General features: G+C 37.3%; 1 protein-coding gene across 2 annotated transcripts in view; it reads left to right on the top strand.

The window, feature by feature from the left end:
* Positions 1-90: 90 nt before the first annotated feature.
* Positions 91-16,404, top strand: part of ASB7 (ankyrin repeat and SOCS box containing 7) — a 31,703-nt gene continuing 15,389 nt past the window's right edge. The window contains exons 1-5 of one of the 2 annotated variants that reach the window (XM_085308596.1): positions 91-284; positions 431-530; positions 2,055-2,179; positions 6,092-6,190; positions 9,271-9,531. In XM_085308596.1, the coding sequence (XP_085164722.1) occupies positions 9,321-9,531 (211 nt within the window). In that variant the 5' untranslated portion in view covers positions 91-284; positions 431-530; positions 2,055-2,179; positions 6,092-6,190; positions 9,271-9,320. The remainder of the gene's footprint in view (positions 285-430; positions 531-2,054; positions 2,180-6,091; positions 6,191-9,270; positions 9,532-16,404) is intronic. The other variant, XM_085308598.1, reaches the window with a different exon arrangement.

Below are 16,404 nucleotides of genomic sequence, written 5' to 3'. Positions count from 1 at the left end.
GCTCCCCGCCCGCCAGGCCGCGGAGCGCCGCGCTGGGGCTTTGCCCGGCTCCTTCCGCGCGCTGGCCGCCTCCCGGGGCACTGGCTGTGSCGAGGGAGCGATGGCGTTTCCCGGCAGCCGCGCTTTGCGGGTCACTTCCTGTCCCATTCTGTAGCGCTTGCCTCGTACTTCAATTCCCTTGAGACTTGCGCTTGACAGGGCTGGCAGTCCTGCCGCTGAGGTCCCTCCAACTCCTCGGTTTCCTGAGGGAGCGCTCCTATTTCCATGCTGAGGTCCCAGTTTGGGTAAATAACCCTCTGCTTCCTAAATTTTGAAGAATTGTCCCTTTCCAGCCTGTTACTGCTTTGGTATTAACTGTTTTTGTTCTCTGTTTCTCTCTCTTAATGTCATTTTGTGGCTCAGTGCACCTTTCTTCTTTCCTTTTCTTTAGGTTTAAGCTGCCTTAAAGGAGAATTAAAAATTCTGACTCCAAAGAACRAAATAAGACAGAAGAAAGAAAGAGAGAAAGCAGTGCTCAAAAAAAAGAGAAGGTGATAATTTATATAGAGTCTCCAAAATCATCCTAGATGTGTGGTTTGGCTGGGTTTGGGGCCTCATGTTGTGAATGTTTTTATGTTTTTGATAGATTTGAATAGATAGTATTAGATTTCTTTGTTCTCTTAAAGCATAATAGCAAGTAGGTTTAAAAGTTGAAAAGCATTAAAGCCCAGCTGAAGTTCTGTTCCTCTCTCTTCTTGTTGTGTTCATTTTCTAAATTTTATCTGCAAACATTTTCACTGTGATCTGCTACGTAATTTTTTTTTTTTTTGGCTCTTCGTTTGAGGAATGTAATTTAAAATGACTTCATTCTGGGTAGTTAAAAGCATCTTTTCTTAAAGCCTTCTCACTGACTTATGGGTACAACACATGACTTCTAGTAGCTGCTCAGATTCTAAAATTATTATTGGGGTAGATCATGGTAATTGCATTATGTTGGTTTAGGTATATCTAATTTTTGCATGTGTCAAGCTTTTTGCGTTGTGTTGTAACCAAGTTGCAAAAATTGAAACTCATTTAATTRGGTGGGTGTCTGCTTAGATGTGCTAGTTTTTTCCGTTGAAATCACAGGAGAAGATAATATTGTTAGATACTTGAGGAAAAATATGAAACATGGCATCAAAAATTGAATGCTACTGCTAAAAGGAGAAAGGTTAGGTTTCAGGGGAAGAAAGATTCATAGGGTGAATTGCCTGTTCTGTGTGGCAAGAAGATACAGAGATGGGCTTTAGAAGGAAAGAGAGCAAGAGAGGGAGGAAAGATGTCTATCAGCCCTTTTCTGCATCCTACTGTTAGTATGCTCTGAATAATGGAATTTCTACTCATTATTTTTGTGTAAAGTCTGTACTGAACCCATTTTAATCCGTTTCAGATGTAGATGGGCCTGTGTTATTTTGGCAAATATATCCTTGATATGCATCTTGCTGTCTTTGTCATGTTTTCAGAGATGTCATTGACTGTAGCATAAAGTTTTTCATTGTCAGCAATAAATTATTTTTTAGCATTAGATGCAGGGGAAGAGCAGTACCTGTTGCCAACAACCTTGGTCAAGGATGGATCATTTTTCTAATACAGGCATCTCTGGCGTATGGCGAAGAGTAGCTGTTAAAATTCAAAGACTAAATAGAACATTCCCCAGTGCAGCAAACTTTGAGATGCATTTTAAAAATACAATGAAGAAATACTCAAATTATTTTGATAGCTTACTATAAAAACACATGTAACACTGGAACATGTGAACATGTCCAGTGTAATTGCAGGAGGGGTTTTTGGTAACAGTGCAGGAGACAAGATGGATGTGCACTAGTACAAACTTTTCAGTGTAATTATGCCACACCTGTTTCATATGAAGTTGGTTTATTATAAACACCTTTTTTACAGCCCATCCAGTGCACCTAACCTAGGGGCTTGCATTAATGTAGCTACTCAAACAGGACACGTCTAGTGCTGATAAGTCCTTGGATGGTTAGGATTTATTCACAGAATGAATTGCAACTGCTCATTTGATTTTTTTGAAGCTCCTTAATGTGAAATGCCAGTGCAGTGAAGTTTGATCCAGATGCAGAGGCTGAAACTGAGTTGACAGAAATGGGAGAATTACCTTCTGGCAGAAATTTACACATGGCCAAAACAAGAAACAAAGGTAAACAATGTGCTGAAGGCCTGCTCTTCTCTGGAAGAAATGTAGCATGTTGCAACTATAGCTGTCCCATTAGATAAAGTTGCACAGCCAGACTTTATGATCTTTTGTGTATATGCTCATTTTATTTATTTTTTTTACGGTGAATTCTAAACCCTTAAAGAAAATATGCTGACTGAGATACTGCTTTATGTTGTTCTAGGATTTGCTTACAGAATGATACTATCAGGGTGAAAAACTGTTGCTTTATCCACTGAAGTCATTTAATGAATTCTGTCCTTTCAGACTCTTTTAGGATATTAAAAAAAAATACGGAGCAAATTTAAGTCTTCTGCAGATTGTTGAATGAAATGAGCTTTATAAACAGCATTCATTTCATTTGTTCATCGGTTGTGTTGCGAATATTAGAACTGAAGTGATTGCTTTAGCAAGGTTTGAACTAGCCATTTCCTGCTTCTGTTGATCAATGACGTGTTAGCGCTTGTATGCTTGTAGCAGTGTTAAATTATAGAAATCCTATATATTAGCACTTGCTCTGAATTGTAACGTGCTCTTAAAGCAAAATTTTCATCTTACTTATACTGCATCATTCTTTGAAACTTAATAACAGCACCACTGTAACTTAAGAGAGCTTGTCTTCTGCTTAGTATGTGAGGATCTCGAGGATCATGCTGTAGACTGCAAACTCTGTACAGTTTGTGGGTATAGACTTTGAGGAAGGAAAGTCGTAGCTCTGCAAACCAATTGCCGTGTTTTTTACTGAAAAAGATCCATAGGACCTTGCTTTAGCACTACATTGAAGTCGTTGGTTTGAAAGGACTTGCAGTATTTCCTTTACTGGGCTCTACTTGCAGTTCAGATTGTTAGTATATGGGTTGAAATTTTTGAGAGTGGTTAATAGCCGATGCATAACTAGCACTTTCCGACGGCAGGGACTGTTCTGTTGTTCTCCAGTTTGCAGACCTGAAGTTATATGAGCTGTGTAATTTCACTTTCTGCATCAGGCCCAAAACATCAGACCTCACAACATCGATGTGAAATGGATAATAGTTGGTAAAGTGATACCTCTAGACTTGAGTTGCAGCCACCTGCAGAATGTAAGAGAAGCTGCTTATTAGTATATAACAACGCTAGATAGCATCCTACAGTACCATAAAAAACTGCTGTTAATGTAGTAGTGTTAGATTATACTTATTTTAAGTTAAATTTGTCCCAGCTGCAAGATGGCATTAGAGATGCTGTCACGAGAATTGTGTGTGTGTGTGTGTGTGTGTGTGTGTATCTTTTAATGACTTCTTAGTGATGGTTTCTTTCCTTTGAAATCTAAGTTCCTCTATGATATTTTGGGGGATTCATGCACTCTTAACTCATTGCTTTCAGACCCAGCAGTACACAGGTGTTGCTTGATAATCTTCATCTCAGTCAARTGGATAGATAAGGTATACTTTGCTTGATACCTGTCTGAGATGTAGTGTTGAGCACTCAGCAGAAAATATATTCAGGGTTATAAGCTGTGAAATTCTGCTATTTCACATGCTATCTGCAAACTTTATTATTGTGACATGGGAACACAAATAATAATGTGATGTGTTGCTTTACTCTGTTGTCTGAAGAGCTTTGCAAATAGGAAGGTGATAGTTGTATTTAGACTTCTTGTTGAACACACACTGACCGTTTTTAAAATGCCTTTTGAGTGAGAACACATTCAGCTTGTTTGAATTTTGAATTGGGTGAGATAAGTGGGTTGTGGGGATGACGAACACTAATGTGATTATCCTTAGTCCAAAGGGCTTTCCCCCCCCGCCTTCCTCTCTCCTCCACAATCTTAGAATACTTCATTTCAACCAGAGACAATTAGGATTTACACTGATGAGGTCTATGCTAGCTATGAATGTAATAATGATAAATGTAATAATGTAATTAATGTAATAATGATAAATGTCCTGTGTAGTAGTACACTTTTACTGTTGTATAGCGTTAGGTTGACATCAGTTAACCTTATTCTGCTCTTGAATGTGTAACCTTGTGGCCCTGGTTGGAGGTCTATAAGGCCATCTGAATGAACAAAATACTATATTATAAGGTCTTACTTTTAGTGCCAACTTTGAGCCATCTTTAAAGTAAAAATATAGATATGTCAGAATTAATTTTCCACATCATATTTGGAGTGATTTGTTTAATGAAGKAATGCATTGATGTAGAAAAGTCTCAGATCTCTTTGACAACATGAGACTTATGCATAGGTAATGAAGATGTTTGTCTTATTTTTTTAGTTGATGTGCTACTTCTACTACAATTATTAGTATTTTAAGCAAACTTTGTCTAGTCGTTCAGTAAGTGACTTTACTTTCACTAAAAATATAACTTCTTTTTATTAAAGTTGCAGATCTTACTCTTGCCATATGCAGCTAATTTTCCTTTGGGGGGAAAAAAGCTTGTTACTTTTTTAGTGGAGCAATCTGTTACCTTGTCTGTAGTCTGTGAAGTCAGTGCAATTCTAATTTGCATTAGCTAATAAAAAATGTGTGGGTTTTTAAGTGAAAATCATGCAAAAATAAAAAAAAAAATAGAGTGAACTAACGACCGATCGTCTATGCAAAAAACAAGGCTAGAAATGTGATCAAATGAGGTCATGGCAGTGCAGATTTGTGCAGGGCTSTGAGCATATCTGCAGACCTTGTATATTTTTTTTTCTTGGGAAGCAAAGCTCTTGAAAACGTGCATGAGAGGGATGAAGAGTGCTTTTTTCATCTTCTCTAAGCTATCATCAGGAAGGCAAGATTTTATGTTGTGTTAAGTGACAGAAATTTTCACTTAAGCTAAAAGCTGCGTAGTTCTTGCAACTATTCTGGTACAATTCATTTACAGCAGAAACAAGTCAGGGTTGTTCTTGTATGATCTGCTATATGATGAAGTAATTAATACTGTTATTATTTGTTATATTATTGCAATGCCTAGTCATAGTCTAAGTTTCCGTTGTGTTCAGCATTGTACACACACGCTCAAAAGTGATCTTGTCCCAAAGAGCTTGCAGTCAAAGTGAAAGAAAGGCCAGATAGAAGAGGTATACAAAAAATTAATGAATGATATTAATTAGCATAGGCTCTCAAAAGTACTGTGAGGAGTGGTTTGACTGTGGGGCTGGTACTGTTAACTATAGATGACAGGGAAAGAGGATTAGCTCTCCTTATCTGAAGGAAGAGGCTGGATAGGGATTGTAACAGCCGTTTACTAAACTTAGGGATAAAAGGGAAAGTGTTACATATGAAGAAAGGGGTGAAGATTTTTGAGCTGAAGGTATTGCTTGTTTTGTGAAAGTATGTTTGCCTGTTTGTAAGATATGGTGTGTGTTAGGCTGATTTCTTGTTTGAAGGAGTGAAGATTGTATGGTAGCCCTAGARAAGTCCCGTCAGAGGTCAGGGAAGACAATGTTCTGTATTGTCAGGTTTTATTTTTTAGATGAAGAAACATAGATATGATAGAGAAACAAAAATGGTTTGGGAGGAACTGTAYGGGTTGTCTATGTTTTTCCTGGAGTCTGGCTCCTACATGGAGATGTTAAGCAGTCAGGCAGAAATGTGTACTGTAACCTTTGCATCCATTCTTGTTCCGTGGCAGGAACAGATACGTGAAAACCTGAAAGAAGGATTCTTTTAGGTTTACTTCAGTGATACAGCACATCTCTAGTTTCTCTTTTTTTTCCATTAAGTATTCTCTGCAGCCTTGTCTGTCGGTAGCATCCTCCCCACCCCCGGCCTCTGGAGAACTGCCTAATAATGAAAGAAAACACACTTTAGAGTCTTTTCTGGCATAACTGCATTATAACGTAGAATTGTAGCATAGGTTCAGGATAAAACTAGGTAGACCTCTCACTTTTAGTCTTTGTACCTAATAAGAAATATTATTCTTTTTAAGGGGTAGCAGGTTGTTTGACACACATGGCCACACAAGATTATGAATAATGAAGACAGTGAAGAGTGGGACATACATCACAAAGTGACAACCTCCTATAAGGTAATGCAGGAAAGCATTGAATTTATCTTGTTATACTTGCAAAATCAGTTCAGTAGTTGTCCTCTATTTTCATGGTGCTACTGTCATTATAACCAAGAATGTCTAAGTACATTTTTCCTGTCTTTATTTTATTTTTTTTAAACTTGTATGGAGAAAGCCAAAATGTAGTCATCGAAACACATACTGTGTCTGAATGAGACTGATTATAGTTGTAAAACAGTAACTGTTAAGTGCCAAATGGCTAATGACTTCCAGTAGTCCTTTCAGTCTCCAAAGATTGATGCTGTAAATGGGGAATCTTTAAATGGGAATTTTAAATKAATTATGGAGTGGAAGCGAAAATGTTTTCAAAGCTGGTATGTGTCTAGAACTATCCTGAAACCTTCAACATTACACTTTAGTATTCATGTAATTTGAATTTCATTGCTTGCTATGGAGGTGAGATAAAATTGCTATTTTGAGAAACTCCACAACTGATAAAAGGAGCTTCTTATGCCTGACTTTGTCTTCTGTTTTGTATGTTTTTGTACTTACATACTTCAGTACTAGCTAATTTGAATAAATTCTGCTAGTCGCGTGCAACATACGGGGCCGATGCCAGYTTTTTATAATGCTGCATTACAAATATATCCACCAGCTGAGAAGTATGATATAAAGAGCTTTGCTTTCCCTTAACCAACTGTCTTCATAGATACTTGGGGGGATGCTGCTGGCCCCTAAATGAGAAATACCACTTCTTCTCTCCTGATCTGTTCAGTCATCCAGTCTCTTTTCGGATTTTCAGCGACTAGTTTGATCTTCACTTTCAAGATGATATGAGATCCTGCAAGTGTTACTCCTTTACAAATAATATTTCATTTTTATCAGATGCTCTCAATTTGAGGGAAAAGTTTTCATATCTTGCTTTTCTACGCATTCAGAAAGTAGGGCCAAAGAGCCATGCTCTGTTTTTTGAGGGATCTTCTCATGGCTCATACTTATTATCGGACAGGTTTTACTATCAGTCTTCGCCTGTAAATCCAAAGGAAGATCTTGGCTATATGGTTGGAATTTCATTAATACTACCATTACCAGTGTGATCCAGTGAAATGCAGCTCACTGTCTCACAGGTGACCATGTTCTAAAGTGCTAATTGGAGTTTAGAAAAGGCTTAGCAAAAGCTTATTAGAGTCAATAAAAATACTTCCATTGTCATCTGATTAATCAAGTTTGATTTTTTGGATATGCTGCAAAAGCTGAACTATTGAGTAAGCAGGTGCTGCTTTTGCAAAGCCTCTTTTCTTCTAGTACCAGATAATGGAGTCAATATTATAAAACAAAACAAAGCCAGGTCCTAAGCTGTATATAACCCATTGAGTTAGAAAATGTTTCATAACCACATGCTGAAATGGTGATTGTTGCCATACATGGTATCTTGAAGCATTTATAAATGTCAAAATCAGGCATTTTGTGTATGTAATTTCCATGTTCACTGTATAAATAAATAGTCGTTGTAGCTACCTGTTACTTCAGAGTTTGTATCTCTGCATGTAGCACATAAATAACTTTGCCATGGKCCCAAATAGGTTGTAAGAGTGACTAGGTGTCCAAGCCTTTATCTGGAAGCATGACATTGATTGATGTTTTCACTTTTCTCTTSTCTGCATGTTTATCTGAATCAGAGGAAAACAAGTGCCCAGTGGGATATGAGGAGTTGATTGCAATGTCTTTTGAATGACCTATGAATCATGAGGATCTGGAAATCCTTATATTTATGTAAATGAAGGGTTAGATGATGGCATAGATTGGCATCCTAATAAAATAGGGTTGCTGTAAATTTTAAAGATAGTTTAAAATTCATATTTGTCTTTRGAATTTCTCCTTGTATGAGTAAGAGTAACTTAATTAACTTTACAGGAGTCTTTTCTAAACTTTATCTTGAAGTTGTATGTTAATATCCGTTCCAACAGTTTCTGAATATTTTCTGAGACTTCTGCTGTTCAGCATTCCCTTTCTAATRCCTCGTGTTTGTCCATTTTCTTCTGATCCTCTTTCCATTCTAGGAATACCTGTTAATGGGAAGTGATACATAATGTATGTGAAAATGCAAGTGTTTAACAGACTTTATATACTGTGAAAGAGTCCCTAAATATCTGTATTTTTTTTCTTGTCTGCAGCCAGGTAGCAAATAGAACTGAAGATGAATACTTTTCAAACAGAGCATGGAATATAGTACTCATTTCTTTTCCAATATACGCTGGTGTATAGGCTCTTTTACAATGGCTATTTTAGATAGCCTTTTGGCCCAGCTCTCTCATATACTGTGTCAAGGTAATTATAAATTGAGTTGTTCGAGTATATGTACTCGTGGTGTTTGAGAGGGCTGTATTAACTGCACCTGTTTCCTTAGGTCTCATCTATGATCGTCTTTGTGTCTGATCCTTGGATTATAAATGTCCTTAACAGTGTTTTTGTACCAATAAAGAATTCCACGAGGCAAAATACAGGCAGTAGACTGTGACTTAGAATAAAGTTTTTAGTTTGAATGTTAGTTTTACTAATGTTCCTTTACAGTGCGTCTCAAGAAAAAGTTAAATTAATCAGACAAAAATGTTTTCAATTTAGCTTAGAGGTTATATATTTCCAGAAAAAACTAGAAAATATCATCGTCCAGTTGCTCTAGTAAGGCAGCATTGTTTCATGCGACAGTTTAGGTAATCTATTCAACCGGTATCTCTGGAGTTGGTGATAATAGCCATGCTGTGATCTTAAATGAAAGTTGTGTTGTGGGGATTTTTCATTTTGCTTATTACTCAGGTTACTTTAACAGTGGACTGTTTTTTGATGCTGTCATTTCTGAAGAAAGTGTTTTTTATTTATAATGTGCAAGTGTCCCTTTCTGTTGCAGTTCAGTGATTTGAACCATATGCTATGTTTTTGCTAGCAGTAGTAAGATAGTCTGTAATTCTTATCTTATACATAAAGATACTCTCTTTATGGAGAGTAAATCCTAGCATTGCTTTTCACTAGTACTGACTCTTTCTAGATACCTCTTTTCTTTGTCCCTGTGCTAATTTATTCATGTTTTATATTGATTCAAGGTGACTAGTATGACCTCATGACGCTTCTGTAAAAGCCAGATTCAGCTAGGATGTTACACCATCACTGTCGGAGAAACCCTGAACTACAGGAAGAGTTGCAGATTCAGGCTGCAGTTGCTGCTGGCGATGTTCACACTGTGCGCAAGATGCTGGAGCAAGGTTATTCTCCAAATGGACGAGATGCCAATGGTTGGACCTTGCTTCATTTCTCTGCAGCAAGAGGGAAAGAGAGATGTGTCCGTGTTTTTCTTGAACATGGGGGTAAGCTAACTAGAGAAAAATTTTGATTCTCGTTTTGCAACTTTCTAGCTCAGTTTCTATTGTATRCCTTTCCAGCACCAGTTAAGTGTCAGACTACTTCTGATAATTTTTTTTTCCTCTTTTCTTTCTTTGGAGTGATGCTTCATTTCTATTTCCATCTGATGCATGCTCTGTAAATGAGGTAGTAGATGAGCTTTGTATCTAAATACCTTATTTTTTTTTWAAATTGGCTAGGAACTGTTGTAAGGATGAATAAGCATTATAAAAGTAGGACAGAAGAGCTCATTATGAACTTAGTGAGTGCTGTGAGTGCATCTATAGGCCTTCCTTCTCTGTTAGGGGGATTATTAGAAGAAGGCAAGTGTTTGAGTTGAAATCCTYGGGAAGATTGTTTCATAATTCTCAAGCAAGTTAACAAGTCAAATTAAAGGCTAAGCTTTSACATAGGCTTTAACACAGTCTGCTAAACTTTGAAGACAATACTCTTTGTGCTAGGATTTTAGTGTCAGCTAGTCCAGTTGAGTTTGTCTCTCCTGCATCCTTCAGGAACAGTGAAGCTTTGTTTGAAGAACTGATTGAATTTTGACAGTTTAAGTGGTATAGTCCTTCAGCTGATGGTTATTCCCCCTCAAATGGTAGAGTCGAAGTTGCTTTTTGCTATACCTTTATTACTAGACCACCTAAAGTTTTGGAAGTTGGTAGTCTTAAACTTTTAATCTWACACTAGGAGTGGAAAACAAAAATTAGGAAGGGCTCTCCACATTCTGAGTAGAGGTCTTAACGGAACAGCATTTTRTAGTGTAGCACTGTTCTTGTCAGCTAAATTGATAAATAATGAATTAAGATGTTTTCAGTCACAAGCAGACTTATCTGAGTTCTCTTTTTGATGCTTTATTTATACTTGAGGCTATACAGCCCCTCATTTGTATTTCATTGTTTGTTATATGTATAAATCATACTTAAAGCTGGGTGGCACTAGTAGGTTGTTGTATTTGTACCTTTAGTGGTATGTTACTTCAGATTAATAGTGAAATATAGCCTGAACAACTGGGCTCTGTTCATAAACCTACTACAGTTTTCTAACTATATTAAACTAGCAACCACCCCTTGTCATTGGGCGGGAGTGAGGGAGAAGAAGCTACTAGACTGCACAAATAAATAAATAACTTTAAATTCTACTTTTTTAAATGTCATATATGCAGGTCCCAAGTCTTCAGTTTCATAATTTTACATTTTTAGGCTGTAAATCTGGAAATAAGTTGTTTTTTAACTCTATAAACTTGAAGGTGATCTCAAAAAAAGAGTAAATCTCAAATATTTTTCATTGAATAGGTTTTGATATTGGATAGCTGTTGGCTTAGCGTTTTTGTTTTGTTTCTATTTTTGTTGTTGTTACTCTCTCTGCTAAATGAAACACTGACTGGATCTGATGCTTGGTGAGAAATGTTTGTAGTGAAACATCATGTTGCTTCCAGAACAGGGGAATTTAATCACCAGGACTAGAAAGTTGAGTAACAAGTAGTGTGAGGATTAGTCATCTACAGCGGCTTTTCTTTAGCTGAGCCTTGCTTCAGAAAGTTGGCGCTGTTTTGTGTTTTGCCTTGTTTTCCCTTAAAACAGAGACATAAAAGATAATGAATATTTAAAAAATAATAATGACACAAATGAGCTGTTAAACAGTGAATGAGCTGACTGTTAAAGGCAAACTTAATCATTCCTGCCTCATTACTGAGAGGTCTGTCTCTACCTTTCTTAACACAATTTTTCACCTTCCTCCCACTCAGGAAATGGATTAATTTGATATTGGGTGCTAATCCATGCAGACTAAAATGATATTGTGGTGAAGGACAAAGTCATTTTCTGGTGTGAATCTTATGGTAGACAGAGTCCTGGACTGGCTGTATAAGTTTATAATAAAAGAGATAGTGACAGGGAGTGGATGAAGCACTGAAGAAGAGGGACTGAAGTGTTAGTGGGAAGGATGGAGACTCGTGATAGTTGTGGCCACCTAGAGTGGTGATGAAGTTTAGCATAGCTGGAAATGTTTTCGTGGTACAGGAGTGAGAAACTCACGCGGGGCTGTAGGTGAGGGGAAAGTGCTGTGCCTAAGGTCTGGGACATGAACACTCTTGACCTAGAATCTTGAATGATAGTGGAGTTGAGATGGAGCTTGATGAATGTAGGCTGAGAAAGGATCTGAGAAATAAAAGGTAGCTTTTTATGAGGAATTAGGACCAGGCTGTTTCCTGGTTTTTCTTTCACTCTTCTATTATTSCTCACCAGTGAAGGAAGAACCGTGGGATGGACTTGTGCATGCAGGCTGACTTGACTGACTAGAGAGGATAGAACAGGAGCAAGCTTTTTATTATCCATTAAATAAGAGGGAGACACAGATAGATGTGGAAAATGCGTAATATAGCTGGTCCAGATTTAAGGATGGAGCAAGCAGAAAACAACAACCAGATATAGAGATAATAGATCAGGCAAGAAGTACTCCTTAGCAAGTGTTGAAATGCAGAAACTTAAACARACTCATGGAGAAACTTAATTTTCATAGGAAAGAGTAAATTAGATTTTTTGAATATGTCTCATTTTAATAAAGTAACAATTCTATGAATTTAGTACTTCCCCTCCACAAGAATATCTAGTGTCACAAAACTCAAGTTTAGGAGAACAGCGCAAAAATAGGCACATAGTTTTGAGAAATCTGTAATTCTGGCCTAACAAGCTTTTTTTTTTTCTCCCCCCGATATACTTTTTGCTTTTAAAATCACTTATGGAGTTAGCCCAATGCTGGACAAAAAAATACATTTCATTAATCCACACCATTGCCATCACTATTAAGGTTAGGACCAACTAGAGGCTTGGAAGTGTGTAGCTGTTGCTTGTCTTTTGGTAAAATCATCTTAACGCTATCGGAACAGGACAGTTTCCAGTTACTTGTATTAAAGTGAAGGAATAATTCACAAAAGCTCCTAGAAATTGAAGAAAGAGAAGGAAGTATCCAAATAGAGGTTTGTATTTATTTTTAGTCTTAACTGCAAGGTATCTAAATTTTAGCAAGATCGTGCAGAATCTAGGAGAAACTAGAGAATGGGAAATGCTTCTCTCTCTAAGCCAACTTATGAAGTGTTTTTATGCCTGAGCAGTAACGCTTTCCCGGAGGTCTTTCGTATCAGCTTTGTCCTAGAAGATTCAAAACAAGAAGCATATGTTGCCTTGTATCTAAACCTTGAGGTCATAATTAAACCCTAATGGAGGAGAAAGCTTGACATAATAGACATACTTTTATAGAGACAGAAGCATTGCTTTCTTGTCYTCACAAATGAGACTAGGATAAAATGACCTAGCAAAGGTAGCATGGAAGAAGGGAGAGTCTGTCCCACTGAACAGTAAATTAAAACTCTAACATTTTGGACTGAACTCTAGGAATCTCTATATCCTCCAGATTAGAGGATTAAGAAGAGTCTCGTTCTCAGTAACAGTTGAGTTTAAATGGGTAACTTAGATGCCTAACTTTAACATGGAATGAGATAAATCTGCGTATCATTCAAAGTTGCAAATTCTGTCTCGTTTGAGATCAATAGCAATTATTTGGTGTCCTTGATAACTGATGCAGCAGTTCAAGGTTTTACCTAATCTTTAAGAATATTAGAAGTGAAGAAATGCAGTTGTTCATATTTCTAGATTTTGTCATCCTCAAATTAATGGGAAGCTTGAGAAGGAATAACTATAATTGCTTTATAGTCAGGCTGAAGGCAAGATAAAGAAATACTGACAACTACTGGCTTCCTACTTTCCTAGTTAAACATACTAGTAACAGCTACATTCCCCACTCCCCCCGCAGATTCTGGAAGATAAGCAAGAGATATTTTTCCAAATTTGTTTCTACCTTGCTTGTGTTCCAGGGGTAGAGAGTTATTTCATGATAGGGAGCAAATGCTGAAGTCAAGAAAAAAATCCTAAGTTCTTAAGGCAGTATCAGCTGTGTAGCGTACTTTTAGTAATATCGTAGGAACTGAAAAGATGGAAATCGTRTGCAACATAATGAACATAATGCAGGTCCAACTTTGGCTGGAAGTACCTGTGCACTTAATAATAGTTTGTCCAGGAGATGGCAGCAAAACATTTACTGAACCGTAATGGACAATGTTTTGGTCTTGTTTAAATTACTTACCTAATTGAGGAGGTGAATGGTACCAGTCAGTTCACTAAAATCCATAATGTTAACAGAAATTGCAATATTTTTTGATGAGATTTTGTTTCCAAACTTGCTTTTGGAAGTTTTGTTATTAGTGTTRCTTTCCCCTCCACCAACTGCAGATTTTTTTTTCCTATTCTTCTTGACATTTATGTGATTTGGTYTTTTTCTTCATTGACCTTTGTCATCAAAAGCAGATTTTGTGGAGGGAAGACAGAAAGCTATTTTGAACCTTAGGGAAAGGGCATCTMCGTTTTGTGAGCTAAAATACAAAAATTTTTATCAAAAATATATGCATGCAAATGTTGGACCGTATCTAATTCAATTTGAAAATGGCATAGGCCAAACAAGATAGCAACAGTGACCTGTACTTCAGTCGGAGAATAGAAATGATGGATGTGCATGCCCTGTGCAGCATAGAAGAGAGAAGACACAGCATGAAACAGTGGTTGTCAAAACTTCAAACATTTTTGGGGTGGAAAATGGCCCTCACTGATGCTATCTCCTTTCCATTATGTCCCCTTTCTCCCTAATTGTAGTGTCCAGAATGCATCATCCCTCTGCATCTTAATTTTCATGTTTGTGCTTCTCCCTTAAGGTATGTATCGCCAATCAGGAAACAATCTACAGTAGTTTGAGCAGTGGGAAGAAAAAGACCCTGAGAGCAGCTATCATCCCTTTGAAATACTCCCCTTAGTTTTCAATGACTTTGTCRATTATACTGATTTTCTGCTGTGTTTTGGACCTTGTCGTAGTTGCAGCTCAGGAACCAGCTTTTTGGTCACTGACTTCATCTTCCTACCAACCTGCGGATGCTTCAGCAATTATTTTCACTCAGTTGAGATGTAACTTTGCAGAGTGCTGAAACTTCTGCTGCCTTTCATAGAAGATAGGAAGACTGTTGCCACTAGGGGTCTAAACTTTCCTTAATTTTTCTGTCGTTACTTCTAGGTACCTACGCTATTTATTTACTAGAGGCAGTTCTCTGATTTTATTTCTTTGCTGTTTTAATTGTGTAGCCAGGCTGCTTTAGTTTTGTTTGGTTTTCTGTTTTTTTTTTTCCCTAGTCTTTATTTAAAATTTTAAGAAATCCTTAAGGCTGCTGGATAACTTCTGCAACTGTACTTAGAACTTTCTTGCCTGTCCTTTTATTTTGGTAAGGTCTCTATCTCAGTGCATTTTCCAGATATGGTTGCAGTAGATCCATACTGGGAAGTTCTTTATTATTCTCCTGTAATAATTTTTACATATTCAGACATTTAGACTAAACTAGCTTGCAATTAATACTATACTGTGAAGTTAATTCACTGCAGGCCAGAATTTTAAGATGGGAATAGGTCTGCCCCTGCACTTTGGAAATATGTTGGCAACTGAACAAAGAATTCTGCCCTTTCTCTATGGAAGAGCAGACCAAGGGTTCCTCTCAAGTGATGTATCTGATCGCTCAGTGTTTGTAGCCTTCAGCTAAGTAAACCTGAGTAGTCTCAATGTCCCATGCTTCCCCGACCGTCCTTAGTTTTCTTTAAAAKGCAGTAGGTATAGAAGAGGGAATTGATTGCCAGAATGCAAGGACAGGACTTTCAAGGTCAGGAAGGATGGACAGACAGTGTTAAGCTTGTCTGCCCTTGGAGGTGATGTGCTTTGAGCACACATRTTGTATGCCTATACATCAGACACTTGCACAAGGAATGATGGAGGACAGACCTCACCAGTTTTTCCGATGGGTATACTGGCACACGGAACGTGTGTGGACTTCAGGCTAGTCTCTTGTGTAGGTAATATCKCTCTTTACCAGCTGGTAGATGTAASTTAGGAAAGTGCCTCAAACATCCAAACTGTAGCATGCTCCCGTTTTACCATCCCACAGGCGATATCTGCATGCAGTGGAAGGAGAAACCTTTTGGCCTGGCTTGCTCTATAGCTGAAAAATGGTAATGAGGCAGGCACCTTTCCTTTGGTAGTTAATGTGGCAAGTGTGAACAATCATTAGCTTTAGAAATCCGAGTGTCCTGAGTGAATTGAATTAAATAAATTGGCTTTGCTATTTTATTTTTTAAACTCAAAGCTCACTGAGTTTGTGTGCTGTTTTGGAAAACAAAATCTGTGTAATCACTTGTATTCTGTACCAATGTCTCCTGACTCTTTCCGTAATGGGATGCTTACATTCTTGTAAAATCTTAAATTTTTATAAAACTATAAATTCAGAACAGATTTGTCATCTATAAAAACAGACTTTATCAAGATAATCTAAAATAACATATATCCTCCATGCTTTGGAAATCCTGCAGACCACAGAGAAACATTTTACCTAATACAGTATTACACCCTAAAAACAATACAATCCTGCCAGACCACAAAACATCCGCTATTTGGGATTGCAGATGTTGCTACACATGCTTCTTTTTAAGATCAAGAAGCAGCACAAGGGAAAATAAAACAAAAAGTTTAACACTGAGAAAGAAATATAATATTGTAGAACTGAAGRAAAACTGGATGGACAGGGAGGTTTGAGTAGTTAACCAAAGAGCGCTAAAAAGATGTGGAAGACTATTAGTCAAATTCATTAAAAAAGGGGGAGGGGGAAGCATTTTTGTGTAATTATTTCTTAAGTGCAATTTAACTTTCCTTAAAAGTATTTTTGTTCGTGAAAGTAAGAATTTGTTTGAAGTATT

Source organism: Rhea americana, unplaced genomic scaffold, assembly GCF_003343005.1.
Source record: "Rhea americana isolate MKP2758 unplaced genomic scaffold, rheAme1 scaffold_28, whole genome shotgun sequence".
NCBI classification, from domain to species: Eukaryota; Metazoa; Chordata; class Aves; order Rheiformes; family Rheidae; genus Rhea; species Rhea americana.
Note: the sequence above shows the minus strand (reverse complement) of the source record. Positions and strands in the feature narration are given on the sequence as shown.